Source organism: Lissotriton vulgaris, chromosome 4_1, assembly GCF_964263255.1.
Source record: "Lissotriton vulgaris chromosome 4_1, aLisVul1.2, whole genome shotgun sequence".
Lineage (NCBI taxonomy): Eukaryota > Metazoa > Chordata > Amphibia > Caudata > Salamandridae > Lissotriton > Lissotriton vulgaris.
Genome location: NC_141691.1, coordinates 1,579,403,638 through 1,579,425,530, shown reverse-complemented (window position 1 = coordinate 1,579,425,530; position 21,893 = coordinate 1,579,403,638). Strand labels below are relative to the sequence as shown.

General features: G+C 46.3%; 1 protein-coding gene across 1 annotated transcript in view; it reads left to right on the top strand.

Moving 5' to 3' along the window:
* The window catches only part of PDE7A (phosphodiesterase 7A), a 1,213,253-nt gene that overhangs the window by 1,132,983 nt on the left and 58,377 nt on the right, over positions 1–21,893 (top strand). The window contains exon 13 of the mRNA XM_086965809.1: positions 6,108–6,188. Within this exon, the coding sequence (XP_086821935.1) occupies positions 6,108–6,188 (81 nt within the window). The remainder of the gene's footprint in view (positions 1–6,107; positions 6,189–21,893) is intronic.

Sequence of the window (21,893 nt, the reverse complement as noted above, 5' to 3'; positions counted from 1 at the left end):
AAAAGATAAATCCTGATTTTAAACATCTACCTCACTGTTTACGCAGAAACTGAAGTGCCACTCCCAGGAACAATCTAATGTGAAAGTGCATGTTGGGCTACATGTTAAATTGACTCCCGCTTACATAATTTAAATGATTTTGCAACTGTTTTAAATTGCACTATGTTTTAAAATATACAACTCACTAAATCTTATATTTTTAACTAAATGCATTCGACGCTTCTATAAATTAGAAGCTTTACAAGCATACATTTAAAAAATGTATCAATAAAAACATAGTTCACATTTGGTACTTAATTTTCTTAGGAGCAGCATTTAAAAGAAGAGTGTTTCTTTGAGTGGAATATTTTTGGACTGAGGTGTTCTGGTTATAGATTGTGATGTTTTTTGTAAGTTCTTTAAAAGTGCTGCAGGAGTAGCAATTAAAAGATTATTGCCTAATGGTAGCATCCCTTCTTGAAATTGGATCACCTGTGTTTCCATTAATGATATCAGTTTTAAAACAGCAGCTAATGCTAATGATATCTTGATCATGACAGTACAAACAGATACAACCTTTCAAGCTCTCAATTAAACAAATGGTGGCTATGCCAGAATTTCTGGATAGTCCCTCAAAAAGGGCAAGTCTGAGGTTCGCCCACCTAATGCTTTTGTAATAGATCTTTATTAGGTAATTCTGGTCTGGCATGGCAAAACCATTTTCGGAAATACCTAGAAGTTGATTTTAATGACTATTTGCCATAATCCTTTACCCATAATGAAGATGCAGTGCAGGCTGCAGCCTAGAGAAACTAGAAAACGGACGTTATTTATTTAAGGAAGCATCTACATCAGTATTCTAACCTTCCATGTTGGTGACAGTTCCCCTAGTTCTTTTTTTCCAGCCTCTCTGGCACACACAGCTATATACCTTTTGGCTCTTTTGCCTTGAAACTTTTCACTCCATCTTCTTTCAACATTAAAGGCAGAAAGTGAGTTTTGAGCTTTTCTGACAGTAAAAAACATTTTCTTTTTTTTTTCAAAAGTTTGTTGCAGTAAAAAGTCTGAATCTGACCCGCTCTGAATCCTTTGCCCTACCACACACTTGTCTTCCAAGTGAGTGTGAACCTTTCCAAACAATTTCAAGGAGAAACCTGTGAGCCAGTGATCAAATCCTACTTCACAGAAGAGGCCAGCAATTGCTATCTTGGAAGGTTCAGTGAGTGTTGAGAAAAGTCTCCCATCTTGGCTCGGACTACTGGCTCAGTGGGCGCCCTCAGGAGAAGATCCAGGAAGAAATCATGGCACCCCAGTCATTGTTGCTCCCAGCTGAGATTGAGATAATAAACGTCGAGAACAGATAGCGCTGCAAGTTGTTAGCTGCCAAGGGCTGGTTTGAAATAGAGGCACTAGACATCGAATAGGCTAAGGCCATTGATGTTGAGGGAACTAGTAGTTACACAGCTGACCACGAAACACATAGCTTTGAGTAGATCTTTGTGCCTATCTGCTTCTTGTGTAAGAATCCTTATGTCCAGAAGGTTGCCTCCAACTTGGATTCAGAATAGTCCTGTGTATACATCTAGGGAGTTCTTCCCTGCAATCCTACTCTTAGATTATTTACTTCACCAAGACACTCTCCTTTGGTCCTTTCTCCAACTATACCAAGGGTTCATACCATCACCCCTTGGACTGCATCTCCAACAGTAATGTTTCCTCCTTCCCTGTTTCTGACTCCTATTGGTCCACAGCTTCTCTTCCTTCTCACTCACCACTTATCTCATCTCATGCTATTTCAGTGGAAACCTCTCCAAGAAGATCTTGCTCTTCTCATAGACTCAGAACTCATTGTTCTACATGATATTATTCCCTAGAAGTGCACCTATTCCTCTGCATCATCGTTCTTTAAGTAAACATAGGTCCTGTGCTTCTGCTGTCTTCTGAACTCACAGGACAGCTTCATCCTTTGACTCCTCATTACACCATTGTCTGTTAGTCTCATCATATCTCCAGTAGACTCTTTTCATGAAGCCCTAGTCACAGGTTAAGCTAAGCTTGATAATCAAATGTCTACGCCACTGGCGTAAACATTAAACTAAAAATGTGCATTTTGTCCTATATTTCCGTTCATTCCAAGTCTTCTAGAATCGCTATGGAGGACTTTTTCTTGGTTCAAGTGATGACTATGTGAGCCTGAGTTTGCCTTTCGCAGAAATACAGACCACCTGAACAGGACTCTGAGTTGCTCCTCTTTCAGATACTGTAATTGATTCAGCAGCAAGGAAAGTTCTGGCCACTGCACCTTTGTCGACCGTTCCCCTGGACAAACGGAGTCAACACCTGGATTCCCGGAGTTCCAATGAGACACCAGTGATAAGCAAGAGTAGGTCATCAACCCTCTGAAGCTGGGGGAAACCACAAGCAGGAAAACATCAATTCCTTCCTTTCCCACCTTCCATTTCTCTCTCCGGTAGGGAGATGCATTAAATATTTTAGTGGCAAAAAATGTCAACAGAGGAATGGGTACTGACTGTTGTACGAAGCAGCTACAGTCTAATATTAAAAACGAATCTACCAGCATTCCTTCTTGACAATGGCAGATTTCCATCAGGAACAACTTCAACAGGAGGTGGATACTTTTGTCAGCAGTAGCTGGTGAATGTGGTGGGGTCTATTATGTGCCTCGAATTCCAGTAAGGGTTTTTTTTTTTTTTTTTTGGTTGGGGGGGGGGGGGGATATGTCTCCTTCACCCCGAGATCATTATAAAACAAAAGTGGTCTAATAGTGCCTTTCAAAATACAATTTTCAGATAATCGTTTCATTACTTCACTGGTGTGCCAGTTAAGTCCAAAGCATCGCATGTTGACCCCATTTATTTCAAAATGTGTCATGCATTCTGCTCCTCGGATTCATAGCTGCTTTTACTTTAATCTTAACTGCCAGCATAAAACAGTTAAGCATTCTCGGACAAGTGATGCTTGAATTCAAACAAAAAGTAGCTTTAGAACAAATACCCATTAAGTATCAGTTTTAGTCAAGATTTTGGTGCTACAAACAAAAGATGGAAATCCGTGCTGATCTTTGGCAGCTGAACAGATAGATTTTCAGGATGATAACTCTCCAATTTAGCCTTTCCAGTTAAGTAGATAAGAGACAGCCTCTGTACACTAGTCCTTGAGGATACGGATTTGCATGCGTCTGTGCAAGGCATGCATCCAGTGTTACTTGGGTTTGTGATTTTACCACGAATTCCAGGTAACTAGTTTGGCTCCCACTGCATTCATCTGATGCCTAGTGCACATTACATTGTATCCTGTTTTCACAGAATAGGGATACACATCTATCATTACTTCGACGATTGGCTAATATGAGAGCATTCCATACAACAGCTGCCTCGGGAAAGTGGACGGATCACGGTCAGATTTTACCCTTTGAGCGTATCTCTCAACATTGAAGTCTTCTCAGTTTGTTTCTAGAAGTACAAATAAACATAAGTGAATGTGCACCAAATCCTCGTAGTGGAAGGAATGTTAAGTGAAATGCCAGACCACCATTCATGACGATCGTGTATGGCAACTTGAAGGCACTACAAATACTGTTCTTGTACATCGAACAAACAGGCTGAGGATGTGAGCTGCCCAGCAACTGGACAGTCAGTGGATCTAAGAAAAGAATATGATACAACAGAAGTTAAAAAAAATCCTTAAATGGAGATGTTAGTCACATGATCAAAACCAAGAAAGCAATAATGAGAGATTAATAGATAAATTATTCGAAGGAAAGGAGTCTGCATTAAGTTAACTAAAGGCAGCAAATTTTGTTCGGATAAAGTTAACAGGCCATCACACAGGTCAACATGAGACATTGTATCTGTGACATTCTTGGTGCTTATTCCACTACTTCAGATCAATAGAGCAACTGTATAGAAATCCTTCTATGTTATTCCTTAGATGTAGGCAGCTGAGCGCATACCCAAATTTGCTGTGTGCTTTTGCATAACCCTTCAATCGAGAGACCTCTCTGACTTTTGTCCTATGTAATAAAACCACCCACTTATTAAAGGTCGTGGCATCAAAATTTTTACCTTAAATTACATAGGTCTCCGAACTCTTAAATACAAAGGACGCAACATCTTTGAACATCGCCCAAACCAGACTCTTCAAAAAATTGTTTAACATTCCGCTCCATATTTCTCAAGCACGGATCAGACTTGAATTTTGGTTAAAAAAACCAGACCATGTCAAGACAAGGAGCACTGGTTAAATATTACTGGAGAATGCGGGCAGCAGAGGATGACTCTCTGGCTCATTATTGTTGGCTGGAAGTCGAAAAGCAATCCAAATCGAGTAATTCAGTTTATTTATTCCTAAAGAAATCGATTGAGGCCTTAAAGTTAGAGGAAGCCTGGCACACAATTCCATCCTATCCAGAGTTTAAACATTTAGTCAATAAAATAGTTAATCAAATGTCTCAAGAACATGGCAAAGCTACATTGACTATGAAAACCAATGCATGGATCGTGCTGCCAACATATAAAATGTTAAAGCCCCAATCATACCTTTTGGAACACTTTGCAAATCAAATGAAACGGCAACTGATTTTAGTGAGACTGGGAGTGTATCCAACTAAAGATCTAACTCCAAAATGGAAACTCACCTGGCTCTCAACGGACTGCCACCTCTGCGGGCAAGGAGACGAATCAGTGCTCCACTTACTTTGCATTTGCCCGGCATTATCATCTAAACGGAAAGAACTGTTGCGGTTGTTAATGGAAAAAAAAGCAGATGATGACTTGTAGATCTGCTGTAATAAAATGTTTAGGAGGGTCAACTGTGCAACTGGCATGTAAAGCATTAAAGTTTTTAAGACTAGCTGCAAAGGTACTAGAAAAGAGAGATATAGAACTTGAAATGGCTAAGCAAGTAATGTGAAAATGTTTAGACAACTACCCCGAAGCATAAGAATTAGATATCCAGATAGCCAGAATGACTCCAATAAGACCAAAGGCACCAATTGCACCGTTTCTCTTTGTTTTATTAATAAATAAAGAGGGGGGGGGGGTTATATAAATTTTAAATGAGAAGTTTATCAATTAACTAGTATTTTACTCATGAATTTTATGCCATATGTGTTAATGTGTTTTAGCGGTTAAGCCACTCTTTTTATGATTTAAACCAAATCAAATAAAGTAAACTTACTACTACTACTATGTAATAAAACTTTTGAATTTTGTTAAAGAACGTGGCTTGTTAATGTGACATGCTAAGAAACTTGATTTTATTGCTACTTAAATGTGAGCGAACATCACTGTTTTCTGTACGTTAGAAGTACTTGGAATAAATACTGCATCCCTGATGACCGAAACGTATACCCAACTATTCTCAACAAAATAGGAAAGGTTTCAGCCTAATGACCCCTCCACTAAGTGGGTCATTAGAAATTATTTGCTGATTCATTCATTTTAAAGCCACTGAGTAGTCTCTGCTTGGGGCTAGAACATTAGTCAAAGCAAACCAAGTCTTAAATATACCAACTCACAAGGCCCTCTACAAACTAGGACCCGAATGCCTCAACACACGACTGTCCTTCTACACACCCTCTCGACAACTAAGATCCTCCAACCAAGCGCTTGCCGCAGTTCCGCGCATCCACAGATCCACCATGGGAGGAAGATCCTTCTCCTACCTGGCGGCCAAGACCTGGAACTCTCTCCCCACTCACCTCCGCCTTACACAGAACCACATTTCCTTCAGAAAGGAACTTAAAACCTGGCTATTAGATAAATAAAACTCCCCCTCACACAAGCGTCTTGAGACCCTATGGGTGAGTAGTGCGCTATACAAATTGCTGAACTTGAACTTGAACCAATGTAATTACAGGCAAAGTATGTTTTTCCAGTTTTTTCCTGTTTGTCCTGCAGTAAAGAGTTGTAGATTTGAGTTAACTTGTCTTCATGAGCTAAAATCGTGCAGAAAACATTCAGGAGGCATTCTTTTTGCGTTCTCCAATCTGTATTCTTCGTGCATTGCATAGAAATAATAAGCACATGTAATATTGATGTGGAGGACAAAAAATATATTCTCACGCATATTTTCCTAACCTGTTTTTTTTTTTTTTTTTTGTGTAGGAGACATAGAACGGAAATATAAATTGGAAGTGAGTCCCCTTTGTGATAGATATACAGCAAACAAGGCGAACGTCCAAATTGGTAATTACATATGAGCTATGTAAATGAAAAAATCCAATTAAGTTACTATTTGTATTGTATTCTATTGTATTACAATCGCGTAGAAGCAATCTGCTTGGGTTCACTTTGCTTGTATTATACATTGCCTTTCCCAGCACAATCAGTTCAGTTGCCCATTATATGCTGCAGCTGGTTTTGTCCGTATTTGCAGTGACGAAAGGCAATGAATGCAGTGTGCTCGAGGAGAATTCCTCCATTAAAATAAAGTCCGTCTATTTTTTTTATTTGTACTCTTTACTGCCATCTATGAAATTAAGTGCAATAAATTCAAGGCTCCAATAAATCAAACTTTGTTATAGAATGGTTATAGTTAATATATTTATAGAAACATTTCTTAGTACTAGTGCTTTTTCAACCCAACTAGTAGTGTCCTTCCTACTCAGCAAACAAAATTTTAAAAGTGCTCACAAAGACGCTTTTATTGTATTATGACCTCTCTAGAAAGAGGTTTGCTGTCATAATGACTGGGCACTAGGGCCTGAAGCACTGATTGTGCCACCCTGAGTACCCAAGTAAACAGATGTCAGCAGGCTCGCCACTGCAGACTACATGAGCAGTGCAAACTGCTCACACTCTACATTGCCCTCACCATGAGTGGCAAGTTCACAGCACTATTTCTAATGTATGCTAGTCATCCCTACGGTAGTCATCCCTACGGTAGTCCTACTGAGAAAATCACAATACGGGGAGACCAGCAAATCACCTTCTCTAACTTCCCCTCCACAGTTTATTACACACTACAAAGAGAAGATCTAAAAAAAAAAAAAAAACGACAAAAAGGTATTTCTTAAAGATTCAATATGCATGCTTCTACAAATAGCTAATCTATGTTAATCCCAAACTACTCCGATCTAGTCTGGAACCGGGAAAGGAAGTGGAAGAGGTGCTCTGGAGGAAAGGAACCTAATTTCTTAATACTGCCCTCACACACTTTGCAGTGTCATGCTTCATCATTGGGCCGCATCTGAAAGCCCAGGTGCAGACCAACACACTGGACTGAGCGCTAAGAATTTTTTTAGAAACATAGTGGTGAGGGAAGAAAATATAAAGAAAAACGATAGAATGGGGAAACCATTATTCCCTGAAGAAGGGATCATAAAGTGCAAGACATAAATCATATTATTAAAACTATCTGAGGGGAACTCAGGATTATCTTTATTCTTGGTCACCCTCGATAGGATTAAAATTTAGTCGGATACACCAGAGAGATCAGTGCCCCTATATCCTATTTGCAGAAACAGGTTTCGTCCTTAATCAGTAGCCTTCCCGGGTCACGGCGGCCTTCATCAGGGTATTTCTCCCTTAGAGTAGTTGCGGTCTTGACCAACACGCGGGTCTCCAAATTATTTTATTTTGCGATAATTTCCTTTTCACCAAATATGCACTTGCATAGAGGAGCCAGTTACTGTAAAAGAAGAAAATATGAAAAGGCCTGCTTGAATACCGGTACCTCCACGTGCCCTTATAGGCGCATGGTATCGGAGACTGTTGCCCCACTGCTGACCCTGAAGGCGAAATGGGAGGCTGACCTGGCGACGGAGATCCCTGAGGAGGCGTGGACTGGTATAGTGGAACGGGCCCGACACGGGACGCGCAACGCTAGGTTCCAGCTGGTGCATTTTTATGTCCTGCACAGGGCCTACCTGACCCCTGACAAATTACATAAATATTTCCCAGCCCTTCCGGCGGCCTGCCCACGATGCCCGGCGGACTTGGCTGATTTCCAGCACATGTTCTGGTCCTGCCCAGAGTTGAGTTCCTTTTGGCGGGAGGTAGTGGACAGCCTGAGGGAGATTACGGAGAGGGACTTGCAATTCACCATGGCACACTGCATCCTACACTGGTTCCCACACACATCGAAGAACAAGATTACCAGCAAGTTTCTGGACCTGGGTCTACTCCTAGCGAAGCGGGCCATAACATCCCAATGGAAGGCGAATAGGGGCCCCACTGTGGAGAGGTGGAAGGCTGAGCTCCTCAAATGGGTCCGGTGTGAGGGAGAGCTCCGTATGCAGTCTGCGCTTAGAGCAGGCAATGACGCGGCTCTGGAGAGGGCCAAGGCTTGGGAGAGGTTGGGCTTGGACCTCACACTTTTGGACCTGGATGAGGAAGACACCCCGGCGCATAGCCCTGCTCCGGCAGAACAACCGCCTGGAGAGATGGTGGCCTAGGCTCCCTCCATTGTTCCCCTACTTCCTATGTGATGACTGCAAGTTGTTTGTTGATTGCTCCTGATGGTCTGCTTCGGGTCTGGATTGGTCGGGATGGATGTGGACTCGCACTGGTGGTACACTGGCACGTCAGGTGGTGTGGGGGGCAGGGATAGGGGCGGGGGGAGTAGATCTAGGTGAGGGGAGGGGGGTAGGAGGGGTTGGGAGGAATGGGCGGGAAGGGGGGTTGTTGATCAGAAATGGAGAAGAGACTACTGATCCTACTGGACATTGCGCACGGGGGGGAATGAGAGGACTGAAAAGCAGCACTGCCATTTCCCGAACGACTGGTTGTCGCTGAGCCATGCTGTATTCTCCAGCACAGGACTTTCTCCGCTGTTGCGCTGCTCGACCTCCGGGGTGTGAGCTAAATGGCTGTGCGGCACATATAATGGAGATTCATACATATAACGGTCAACAGAGGGAATGACACAAATGCTTTGTTAGTACCACCTATTTTGCTGCAATAAAAAGATATTTACAAAAAAAAAAGAATACCTGTACCTCAATTTTCATGCCCTCAACCCTTATCCCCTTCCAAAAGTGACTACATTAAAACCATATTCCAAACTATTTATAGAAAATTGGTGACTTTAACACACACTGATATAAAAGCAGGCAATAACACCCATAGTGCAGGAATAAAAGATAAAGTGGCTCAAAGAGTCTCAGGTTCTAAATCACTGAATCTGAAAGAGACACGTTAGTGATAGATTCCTTACCTTAGAATATCCCCAGGCGTCAGACAGGATCCGGAAATGTTTGCTTAGCAATACCCCTGCACGTCGGTAGGCGTCGTCTGCGGCTCCGCGTCAGTCGTCGGCGTCGTTAGCGCCAGAATGACGTCGTCGGAGTACTTAGACGCCGCCCATGCGCGCTGACGTCAGTTCTTCTTTGTTCCGCGCCAGCTAGCGCAGATCCGGAGAAGCTCTACCCCTAGTCATTTTTTGACTAAACTTTTGATCTTTTTGATCATTTCTTTCTTCGAGTCTTCGACTCTATCGGTGCCGGTAGGGATGCCCGGGTTCAAACCCTGCTCGAAGTGCGACCGACTGATGTCGGTTATGGACCCCCATCGCCGGTGCCTGAAGTGCTTAGGCCTCCATCACGACGACCGCACCTGCTCCGACTGCCGGGCCCTGAAGTCGGAGGGTAGGCGGGAGCGGTCCCGCAAGCGGCTCGAGCTCCGACAGTCGGCCCCGCGCCGCACCAGGTCCCGGTCCCACGGGAGGTCGAGGGACAGGTCGCGGGGTCGGAGTAATCGCAGCTCCGGGAGTGGACACCGGTCGTCGGGATCCAAGTCCTCGGGTAAGACTCAGAGGTCAGAGAGACGTCATTGTTCCTCCGACCCACCCCGACGCTCGCACGATGCAGCCGGGGGCTCAGGCGACACCGCCCACGAGGCCCTGCGGGAGTCGCAAGCGTCGCCGCCTGCCCCACACCTTCGGGTCCCTGGGCACGGCGCGACGCCGAAGGAGATCGAGCGGTACCTCATGGCCATGAGGTCGCTCCCTCCTCAGTCGGGTTCCGTGGCTCCTCCAGGCCCAACGGTCCCGACTGGAGGACCTAGCGGGTCGGGTGCTTTGGCCCCGGCGCCGCCGGCGACTTCGGTCCCGGGGCAGCAGGACCTCACTGGATCCGGTTCCGAATCCGGGTCGTCGCCGGTCGACCTCACCGGCGCCGTCCCCAATGTTTCCTGCGGTCCGATTCTGTCGGCCTTTGGAGATTTTTATCTCCATGAGGAGGCCCTGTCTACTAATCCTGTTTTACGGGTGACGAGGAAGATTGGGAGGGGTCTGAGGACCCTCTGGCGCAGGAGTGCCAGTCTCCACAGGACTGGACATATGAGCTTGGGGAGGCCAGTGGTATTGACACATCGCCAGACACTGGATTTGTCTCCCCTCCGACTGTGGCTTCGGAAGAGGGGTCTAGATATAGTGTAGTGTTGACTAAGGCAGCCAAGGCCTTTAACCTTGAGGTCCGCCAACTTCTCGGCCGATGTCCAGGCCACACTTCTGGACATGCAGTTCAATGGCAGTCGCCTCTTCGGCGACAAGGCAGACCATGCGCTGGAACGTTTTAAGGACTCCAGGGCTACGGCCAAGTCCTTGGGCCTCTCGGCACCACGCCAGCAAACTGGTGCCTTTCGCTCCTTTTGTGGCCACGGAAGGGGCGCCCCCACACGTGCTGCCAGCCACGCGCCGCAAAATGTTCAACAACGCGGTGGCGGCCGTGGAAACCGCCGTGGCGGCGGTCGGGGACAACGGAGAGGCCAGTCCACACCTCCCTCCACAGCACCCGCCTCAAAACCTTCCTAGTCCGAGTTTTCAGGCCCATGTGACGCCTGTGGGAGGCAGGGTTCGCCATCACCTCTCCCACTGGCGCACTATCACATCGGACAGGTGGGTGCTGCAGATTGTCCGAATGGGCTACTCCCTCCCCTTCGAGACGACCCCTCCATCCATGCCACCGCAATGCCACTGCGTGTCGGGGGATCACTTGCAACTTCTGCAAGAGGAAGTCACGGCCCTCTTGGCCAAGGGGGCCATCGAGCGTGTTCCTGGGCCAGAAGTAGGGTGTGGATGTTACTCCCACTACTTTCTGGTACCCAAGAAGGGCAAAGGGGGCCTACGCCATATCTTGGACCTGCGGAACGTCAACGGCTTCCTCCGGAAGGAGAAGTTCAAGATGCTGACTTTGGCTCAGGTCCTAGCTGCCCTGGTAGCGTTGGACTTGCAGGACGCCTATTTCCACATCCCCGTCCTGCCGGCCCACCGGCGTTACCTGCGGTTCACGGTAGGCCAAGAGTACTTTCAGTTTACTGTGCTCCCCTTCGGCCTTACCAGCGCCCCACGGGTGTTCACGAAGTTGATGGCGTTGGTCGCAGCTCATCTGCGCAGGTTAGGGGTGTCAGTCTTCCCCTACCTAGACGACTGGTTGTTGAAGGCGGGCTCGCCCCAGACAGTCGTCAGCCACCTCCAGAATACGGCCGACCTCCTGCATTTGCTGGGGTTCTCCATCAATGTGCCGAAGTCGCACCTGTGTCCCTCTCAGAAGCTCCTCTTCGTCGGAGCGGTTCTCGACTCGGCGCAGTTTCGGGTTTACCCTCCCGAACAGCGGGTTCGGGATATACAGGCTTTGATTCCCATCTTTCAGCCGTTATCCCGAGTCTCGGTCAGGTTTACGCTGCGGCCTCTGGGGCTGATGGCCTCCCGCATCCTTCTGGTGCATCACGCCAGGTGGCGGATGCGGGCTCTGCAGTGGGACCTGAAGTTTCAGTGGGCCCAGCATCAGGGCAACCTGTCCGATCATGTCTTGATCTCGGAGGGCACTGCGAGACAACTGCAGTGGTGGCTCACGGACCGCGACTGGATGAGTGGCAGATCCCTCTCCCTACCCCACCCGGAGCACGTGGTTGTGACGGACGCGTCCCTCCAGGGCTGGGGAGGCCACATGGGAGAGGCAGAGATCAGAGGCCTCTGGTCTCCGGCGGGGTCCCGGCTCCATATCAACCTTTTGGAGCTGCGGGCGATTCGTCTAGCACTGAAGGCATTCCTCCCCTCTGTCCGGGGGAGTGTAGTTCAGGTGTTCACGGACAACACCACCGCCATGTGGTACTGCAACAAACAAGGCGGGGTGGGGTCGTGGACTCTTTGCCAGGAGGCTCTGCGCCTCTGGCAGTGGCTGGAACATCAGGGCGTGACCCTGGTGCTTCAACACCTGGCAGGCTCTCTGAATGCCAGGGCGGACAAACTCAGCCGTCGGTGCATGATGGATCACGAATGGCGTCTGAACTCGGATGTGGCGCAAAGCCTCTTTCAGCAATGGGGAGAGCCATGGTTAGATCTATTCGCCACAGAAGAGAACGCGCAATGTCATCAGTTCTGCACGTTGGAATTTCCAAGGCGGCACTCGCTCGGAGAAGCTTTCCGTAGCGAGTGGAGTTGCAGTCTATTGTAGGCCTTTCCGCCTATACCACTTCTGCCCAGAGTACTGAAGATGATCAGGGGCGGCCGGGCCCAGGTTATCCTTGTGGCTCCGGACTGGGCACAAAGATACTGGTGTCCTGAGCTACTCAGCATGTCAGTCGATCCCCCGATTTGTCTGCCTCTTCGGGAGGACCTTCTGTCGCTGCAACAGGGGACGGTCCTGCACCCGAACCTGTCCAGTCTCCACCTACAAGCTTGAAGATTGAGCTGCGGCAGTTGAGGCCATTTGACTTGCCTCCCGAAGTCTGTGATATCATTCTGGCAGCCAGGCGTGCCTCCACAGAGTCGGTATACGCCTGCAGGTGGAACAGATTTGTGGCATGGTGCACAGCAAAGGCTGTGGACCCTCTCTCTGCACCCCTTTCTGAAGTTCTACTCTTCCTTCTTTCCCTTGCCCAGCAGGGCTCTGCTCTGGGCACTCTTAATTGGTACCTTTCTGCTCTTTCCGCCTTCTTACGGCTACCTGATCAGCCTTCCTTATTGAAGTCCCCCATTGTAAATAGATTTCTGAAGGGCATCACACACATGTTCCCTCCTGTTCCCTTCGTGATGCCCCAGTGGGGCTTGAATCTTGTACTCACTTATCTAATGTGTGCTCCCTTTGAGCCGCTCCATAACTGTCCTCTCCGTCTTTTTACCCTGAAGACTGCTTTCCTGGTTGCCATCACCTCTGCCAGGAGAGTGAGTGAGCTCCAGGCTCTTTCTTCTACTCCACCTTTCCTCTCTGTTCATCCGGGAAAGGTGGTGTTGCGTACACGACCTTCCTTTCTGCCCAAGGTGTCACGGCCTTCCACATCGGGCATTCCATTACCTTGCCCACCTTCTTTCCGCCTCAGCATCCCTCGAAAGAGGGAGAGGCTCCACCGTCTGGACCCAAAACGTGCGCTCTCCTATTACCTAGATCGCACACGCCAGTTCCAGGTGGATGACCAACTCTTTGTTGGTTACGTGGGCGTGAAGAAGGGAAAGGCGGTACACAAGAGGACCATTTCGCAGTGGATCATCTTGTGTATTCAGGCATGTTACTCCATGGCCAAAAAGGAGACTCCTGCTGGATTGCGGGCTCATTCCACTCGAGCCACGGCAACAACAACTGCCTTGGGCCGAGGTGTCCACTTACAGGACATTTGCCAGGCGGCTATGTGGGCCTCGCTGCACACGTTCGCAAGACACTACTGCCTGGACAGTCCAGTCCGGAGGGATGGCTTCTTTGGCCGTTCTGTCGTCCAGGACTTTCTGGTGTGATATTGGTTCGCAGACCCATCACCGGGGTTGATATTGCTGGGGTGTCTATTGTAAGGTAAGGAATCTATCACTAACTAATGTCTCTTACAGATATATTGTTACACAAGTAGTAACTTGTGCTTTGTTGCTTACACTGCTGCTTTATATTTGGTCTCTGAGTGACAGCGCTCCCTATTTATACTTAGTGCAGCCTCTCTATTTCACTGTGTCAAATATGTTAACTGCATGCGTTCGGCGTAGAGCTTGTCTCTTACGCCGACGATACTCAACTCTTGATCTCCCTGTCCCAAGCTCCCTCCTCCGAGGCCGACAATTTCAAATCCTGCATGTGCAAGCTGGCTGCCTGGATGACCGAACATTGCCTCAAATTAAATGGTACAAAAACTGAGGTGCTTATAATAGGAGGGAACAACACAAAATGGACCAAAGACTGGTGGCCTACCTGTCTGGGACCTGTACCTACTCCCAGCCAAGAAGCTAAGAACTTGGGTGTCTGGATAGACAACAAGCTCTCCTATGACAGCCACGTCAAAAAAACAGTAGGTAAGTGCTTTGGAGTCATGAAAACCCTTAATCGCACCCTAGACTTGCTCCCGTTGAACTCCAGGCGTAGTATGACTCAGGCACTCATTACCTCCCGAATAGACTATGGGAACGTGCTGTTGCTGGGCACTTCCGAAAAAAACATCAGGAAATTACAAGTCTTGCAAAACTCAGCTTCCCGTCAAGTGCTAAGACTCCCCCGCAGAACTCCTTCCAGACCTTCCCTGGCTACCCTCCACTGGCTGCCTATCAGTAAGAGGATACTATTTAAAGCACTCCTCTGGTGCCACAGGATTATTCATCACAAAGCCCCCTCCTACATGTCTGATCTAGCTTCACTCTATGAGCCCAACAGATCCCTACGGTCCAGGGGAACAGGTCTGCTCAAAACAACGCTCCCAAAAAAAGCTAAAATGGGTGGCAGATCCTTCCGCACTCTTGCAGCTAAAAAGTGGAACACCCTCCCCATGAACATCAGACAAGATAAAAATGAGGCATCCTTTAGGAAATTGCTGAAAACCTATCTCTTCACTCTCTAATTGCTTGTTTTTGGCTCCACCCTCCTAAAAACTCTCTCTCCACAGCGCGGGGACACGCCGGGAGGCGTCACCAGGCGCTTTACAAACCCCTATAATAATAATAACATGTGGATATTTTCTTACCAGAGTTTATATGCTACTTGCTAAACATGGGACCCTGAGCCCAGGAGGCAGGGTGTGTTATATTAAAGGTGTGGACATATACGTGCAAGCTTATATGTTCCTATAGTAGCCTCTTTCCATTAAGTGCTATAAGTTTTCCGGGGACGTATGAAACCATGGACTGGCACAGCACCTGGGCATCAAGAGGTTGCTAGCTCCATTATGGTCCCACTGAAATGTCATGTTTGGTATGAAACCGCTTGTTTCTTCAAACCCAACCTTTTTCTGAGTTCGAATTTAATGTAACATGAACTCAGGAGGCTACCTTAGAGGTTGCCCACCTTTTCGTCCGAGACTTTCCTGCGCCCTGGCTGACGGTCTAAAGCTGCTGCTGCCAAGATAGGAATCTGATCCCTATCCAGGCGGTTCAAACCACCCTCTGATATGTAATCAGGCTTCCTCCCAGAGGGGAAAAAAGCCAACCCCCTGCCTCCGACACAAATGCACCCGGGCAGGTGGGAGAATTAGATAGTCAGGAGGCATACACCCCAGAAGGCTAGCCACACCCCTAGGATGAGCTGTGTGGTCTATACAGCCGAAGAAAGATTCTGCTATTTCTTAAGATGGCAGAGTAGAGGCTTCTTGTTAGTAAAGTTGCCACCCTCCACAGGAAGTGGTCTCCTGGGTCTGATTAGCTGCTGGGGCTAGTCCTCATTGGCAACTAGCACCCACACCCCTAACGACCTTAACTACAGGATTTAAGGGACTCCTTTGGCACCAGAACCTCCAAACCGAACAACATGCAGCCAAGGACTAAGTAGAAACCAGAGTCTGTGACTTCAGGACCTGTATAAAGCAAAGGAGTAATGACCTACACCTGTGGCAAACACATGACTGCAACTCGTCTTCGACCAAAGACTGGTTCTTAAGGAAAGAAGAAAACCTTTGCAAGCCAAAGCAACTCCAGAACTCCCTTGGGCTAGGTGTAAACCCAAGGATGAGCTTGCTGCTGCCAAGGCCTGTTGGTGGCCAGTCCGGCTGCCATTACTTTTGTTAGATGCCTGGTTTTGAGGGAACCCTGCAGCATCTTGAACACTATGCCTCAGTGGCCCAGTTGTTGAGTTTTTGCATCAGTTTCCTTCACAGCACCTTCTAAGCGATAAACCCGCGAATCCTGCTTTAGCACCAGGGACAACCAGGACAACTCTGCACCCGGGCTGTGAAATTCAACTGATCTCTGGTCCTGAGACCCGCATCACCCAATGGTTTGCCTTTAACTAGACGGTCACTAGTGTTTTTCTCTATCAACAATAACATTAAAGTTTCGCAAGAGTGAAATTCACTGATTTATTTTTCCTTTACAAATCCATAACTCTGTTATACTCAGCCAATTGTCTTCATTTTGGCCTCCAAATGTATAGTCAATTTGGATTTATTTTTACAAATTGCTGTCACTCTTTTGAGTTGTGTCAATTACTTCTCTTTCTTGTTGGTACTCCGAAATACCTAACACGTGTTACTCTAGTAAAGCCTGACTGCTCTATTCCACTCTACCAGGACATAGCTAGGGATTTATTAGTGTGAATCCAAAGGAACTATTTGGGGCATTGTAAGAGTATTGCATAGTGAAGCCTAAACAGCCTCTCTGCATAATACTGCACTTATCTACAATTATTGATTCTGTCCCCATTATCTTATTGAGTTTTCAAATGTTTTTAGGTAGGTAATACCAAAAATGATTTTAGCGGGTCTAGAAGAAGCTTAATAACCTATGCATGTTTCTATCTGAGACTTTTGGTACTCCATAGTCTGCTGTGGAGCAGTGTCCAAATTTAGCAAGTGAAGTTTGAAATTTCTATTTCTTTTTTATTTCTTTTTCATCTCAAGTGGGTGGTCTTCCAGGTTCAAAGTTTAGTTGTGCTAAGTGCACATAAAGGTGAGTTCCATATATTGACACTTAGCTACATGCCATGAAAAAATGGGAGTCTGACTAAATGTTTTCAAACTTCTTTGGGAAAGGGAAGTCAGACTTGCAGAAATGTATATTATTTTTTAAATTATATTTTTATTAATGAAGTATAAATGTGCATCAAATGATTGTCCCAGTAACATATAAGTACCCCTGTAAGCACATGCAATACGTCTCCTCAAGTGTACAATTTGACATAAACATATTGTTAGATCACTTGCCTATTATTCAGTTTACACATAGTTTAGTGACCACCTTGCATAAAATACACATATAATGTAGTATCTGTTTCTTAGTCATGTCTGCTTAATCCATTACTTTCAGGAATTTTCGCTACTAGATCGTTATAGATTTTATCCCTTTGTTGTGTATAGTAAAAATAATCAGCATTTCCTCGCTGTTGGTAACACATTGCACATAGTCAGATTTTCAACGCCCTCTGGTTCATAAGACTCTTCCCCCACACCCACCCCCCAAACCCTGAAGTATGTTTCCAAATATTTTTGGTTGGACTCTGCTGGGGGAGTAATTTGTTATGTATCTCAGACTGCATGTTGCAATATATCATGTTGCTATGCCAAGTCTCCAAAGTGGCCTCGTTGCCACCAACGTCTTGCCAGTAATAGCCCTAAAGCTATCAGTTTATGGTTCGTTTTCTCTATCTTTTTTAGGATAACCTAGTAGGGCCATAAGAGGGTGCATCCCTAATGTGGTGCTGGTTTTGCGTCCCAGCTCCTGAATGAACGCCCTCCAAAATGCAAACACCCTTGGACAGTACCAAGCAACATGTATAAAGCTAGTGGTCTGTTCTGAACATCTGACATGCCGCTGTATCCTGAAGCCCATATCTATGTAACCACTATGGGGAGGTAGTATATACAGTTAATATATTTGATCTGTATTAGTCTGTACGTCCCTTTTTGTGAGATATCCTCCAGCAATCTTTGACTGTACCCAGCTCCCTTTGCCAATCTTGTCTCGCCTTAGTCATGGGTGGTCAGCAAGCTTCTTGTGCAGAGGAGTAGAGTTTAGTAACTAGTTTGATTAGGTACCTTTCATTTGATCAAGGAAGATAGTGCAGCATGTTTGGGGGCTCTTGCATGTCGTCACCTAAGAGTGCACGCATCGTGGGTCGAGCTCTAAGATCATGAAAATGACCCATAATCGTCAGAGATTACAGCTCTATGCTTAGCATATCCCAGCTCTTTACCCTTCCATCTACAAATCTCCAATTTTTGTGACCTGTTGTGACTTAAGGGCCTCAGCGACACCTCTCTCTCTCCCAGTTTTGAGCCACAAACACTATCCTATCAACATATGAGGTGAGTACGGTATTGAACCAGCTTGATTTTTCCAAGAGGTTCTACCAGACATGCACTGTGGTGTTTAAGGGATCGGAAAGATTATAGCTTTTACTTTGGGTCGAGAATAACGTCTGGGGGAGCGTATAGTGTGCAGCCGCATCACTTTCCATATACAAATGTGGCAGGTCTTGTGGACCAAGGACCCAGTAGTGCGCAAACAAGCTCTGTGCCGCCTTGTAATATAGATCAAGGTCTGTTGCATTGAGGCCCCCCATGTCGTATGGCATGGTGGGAGTTTCCCATTTCACGCATAGTTGTTTTCCAGCCCAGGCAAGATTGATAATTATTGAGTGTCATGTGGTGAAGAATGTGTGTTTATGGGATTGCGATATTCTGAAATAAGAATAGGAATCTTGGGAGGACCACTATTTTCAGGATGCTGATGTGTCCTATTATCGACAGCTGGAGTTTGATCCAACGATCAACGTCCTTCTCAAGTTTAGTTATTGCTTTCCCAAAATTGTCCCTTATAAGCGTCTTGGGATCTGTGTGAATCTGTATGTTCAAGTACTGGACCGAGTCTGTCGTCCAACTCAACAGGAACACAAGAGGTACTGGCACCATAGTAGGATTAAGGGGGAACACTATGGACTTCTCGCAGTCAATGCGGAGTCCGTTCAGGCCTCGGAAGTGCACCACCTCTCGAAGTACTGGGAAGAGAGTCTTCTCAGAATCCGGAATGTAGATCAGTGTGTCATCTGCATATATGGAAATGATTAGATTATAATTCGGGAAGCGTATACCTCTGTAGGTTTGGTATTCATGTATGGTGCTTGCTAATGGTTCCACTATTAAGGTATAGAGTAAGGGGGAATCTCTGCCTGGTGCCTCTTGAGAGCCTCAGCAGTGATAATACAGAGTTCCCAATATGGACCCTGGTCACAGGTTCCGTGTATAGTATATCAACTAGGCTTTAAAAAAAAAAATCACAACTCCTATGCACCCGAGCAGCGCACACATGAATGCCCCGTCGAAAGCCTTCTCGGCGTCTAGGAAAACTGCTGCGTCCCTCACCTCCCTGTTGATCTGTTGTGTAGCGCCAAAGAGGGTGCAAAGATTGGATGTGATACTACACCCAGGGAAAAAAACAAGATTCCTCTTGTAGTATCACTCCATGTAATAGTGGAGTTAGTCTATTAGCTAATATCTTAGCGTATAACTTGGTGTCCACGTTCAACAAAGAGAGGCCTTTATGAGGCAAAAAAACGTTGGATCCTTGCCTGGTTTTAGAAAGTGATGATCATTGCTTTGCACATAGTGGGAGGCATGGTACCTTTCTGCACCATTTCTTCAAAATGAGTGATCAAATGTGGTATGAGAAGATCTTGGTAGGTCTTATAAAAAGTGATTGTGAGGCAGTCTGTGCCTGGTGTCTTGCTAGCCTGCATGCCTGTAATTGAAACACTTATTTCCGTTGTACTCAATGGTGCCATGAAGTATTCCCTGTGCTCATTGGTGAGCCATGTCATAGCTAAATGCTCCAAGTAATTTTTCGTAGTGTCCTCATCTGGGACTATTCTTGTATTATAGAGCTCAGTTTAATAGCTGTGAAGGACTTCCTATGTTGCCCCGGGACATTCCCCTTCGCCATATATTTGAGCTGTGGCATATTTACCCATGCGCACCACTTCACTTTTGACTATGTCATGGTATTCTATCATTTTGGTTTTAAGCTCTCCCATTACATTTCTATTACCTTTGGTCTGGTGTCTTGATTCTAGTCTCACTAGCTCTCTTTCCAAAATAGAAAGTCTACCGCTGAGGGATCTTAACACTCCAGGGTGCTTGGAAATCATGATACCCCTAATGTAGACCTTAAATGTTTCCCACAATGTGGCGAACTTCTCCACTGTCCCCACATTGTTAGTAAAGAAGTCTTAATTCCGCCTTGAACACTGGGTCTATTTGAGAGTATGGGGGAACCTCATTGTGAACGCAGCCGGCCTCTGACTGAAATTCTAGATCAAGCACTATGGGGAAGTGATCAGAATAAGTACGTGGCAGTTGCTCGCACCTCAAGACCCACTACGCCAAACTCTTGGATATCAACCAGTAGTCTATACTCGTGAGTGTGTGTGTGTCATATGCCTCCGAGTAATGTGTGAACCCATCCCCATGGGGCTTTCAATGTCTCCATACAATTACGAAATCTAGTGTTTCTATCATGTCACTGATTGCACGAGCAGCAGCAGATGGGCAACAAAGTGGACCTCTTGGCTGGTCAAGCCTGGTATCCAATATACAATTGATGTCTCCACCCCAGATTTGCGGTAATGTGCTCTACTGTGAAAGACGTGTACTGAGTGCATGGTAGAAATGCAGGTCATCATAATTCAGGCCATAAACCCCCACCAGCACTACTTTCCCTTTGCCTGTGTTACAGCTGACAATAGTGCATCTGCCTCCTGGGTCAACATACAGCTCTATCTTGGCTCTACCGTCTACCCATATTAAGACACCCCAGGCATGTGTAGTGAATCCCCCTGCACAGTATTGACCCCGCTGTCACTGGTGTTAATTCCAATGCGCAGTATTGACCCAGCTGTCGCTGCGGTGTTAGTGTGTTGCTATTGTATTCTAGATGTGTCTCCTGACGGGACGCTACCTGTACTGAGTGCCTTTTGAGATGTCCCGCAACCTTGCAAACTTTGTTTTGGCCATTAACTCTTCTAATATTCCATCTGAGAAATCATATCTGTGTGGTGGCCTGATGTTCATCTGTGGCATGTCTCACCTCGTGTTGAATGGTCTTCTAGTGTGTGAATCTCAGTTGTATTCAGTATAGTAATATATTCTTTTATTTTTTTGTGATCACAAACAGAACATACCCCCAAAACTGCCCCTTCCACGCCATTAGCATACACATTTTGCTTGGCTGAACATTGACCCTCCCCTGCGTGCCCATAAGGGACTTAACCAAAACACACAATGCAAATACAGTGGTAAACACATGGGGATAGATGTGCCTGACCCGGGGCTTCCTTCGTCCTTGTGTCGGATATTTACAATGAAACCGCGTAAAGTCAATTGATTCTGCATGCTGTTTGTCCAGAGAATGTACAAATTATGTCCCACAGGTATACAGCCCAAGTTACTTCCCATATATGTAGCAACCATAATGTGACATTCTTACCACAAATGTCTCTGTGGTTAACTGCTGTCTACGTGTTCTTCAGCGCACAGGTGCAGACACCCAACCATACTAGGTTTAAAGTGCAACCTTCTTACCATTTTGCGGTAACTCCCTTTCCCCACCTGGATAGGTAACAGTAAATGTTCTTCCCAACAAAGTTAATTCCACATTGTATCCTCTGTTGCATTAATCCCCAAGGTAACACTATCTGCATGACTCTCACTGGTCTATTATACCTGTGTACTCCATTTATGTAGTGCATGAGCTAGTGTTCTTCTGTAGGGGATTTTCTCCCCGTTCCAGTTGTCTCTCTTTGTTTGATGAAGTATGCAACCTGCTTAGGATCTGTGAAGTAGTGGGCCTTTTCTCCTGCTATGACTCTCCCGCAGTTGTCTCTTGGCTGACAGGAAGAGCCAGCGTGCATCCTGTACCTGCTGAGTGAAGTCTAAATACAAGAATAGTTTGGAGCCCTTGAGTTGCAATGTTTTATGTAGCGCTGCGTCTTGGTCCCTGTAGTTGGAGTTGTGCTATTATCTGGCGTGAGCTGGCCCCCAGAACCGGTCGCGACGCTA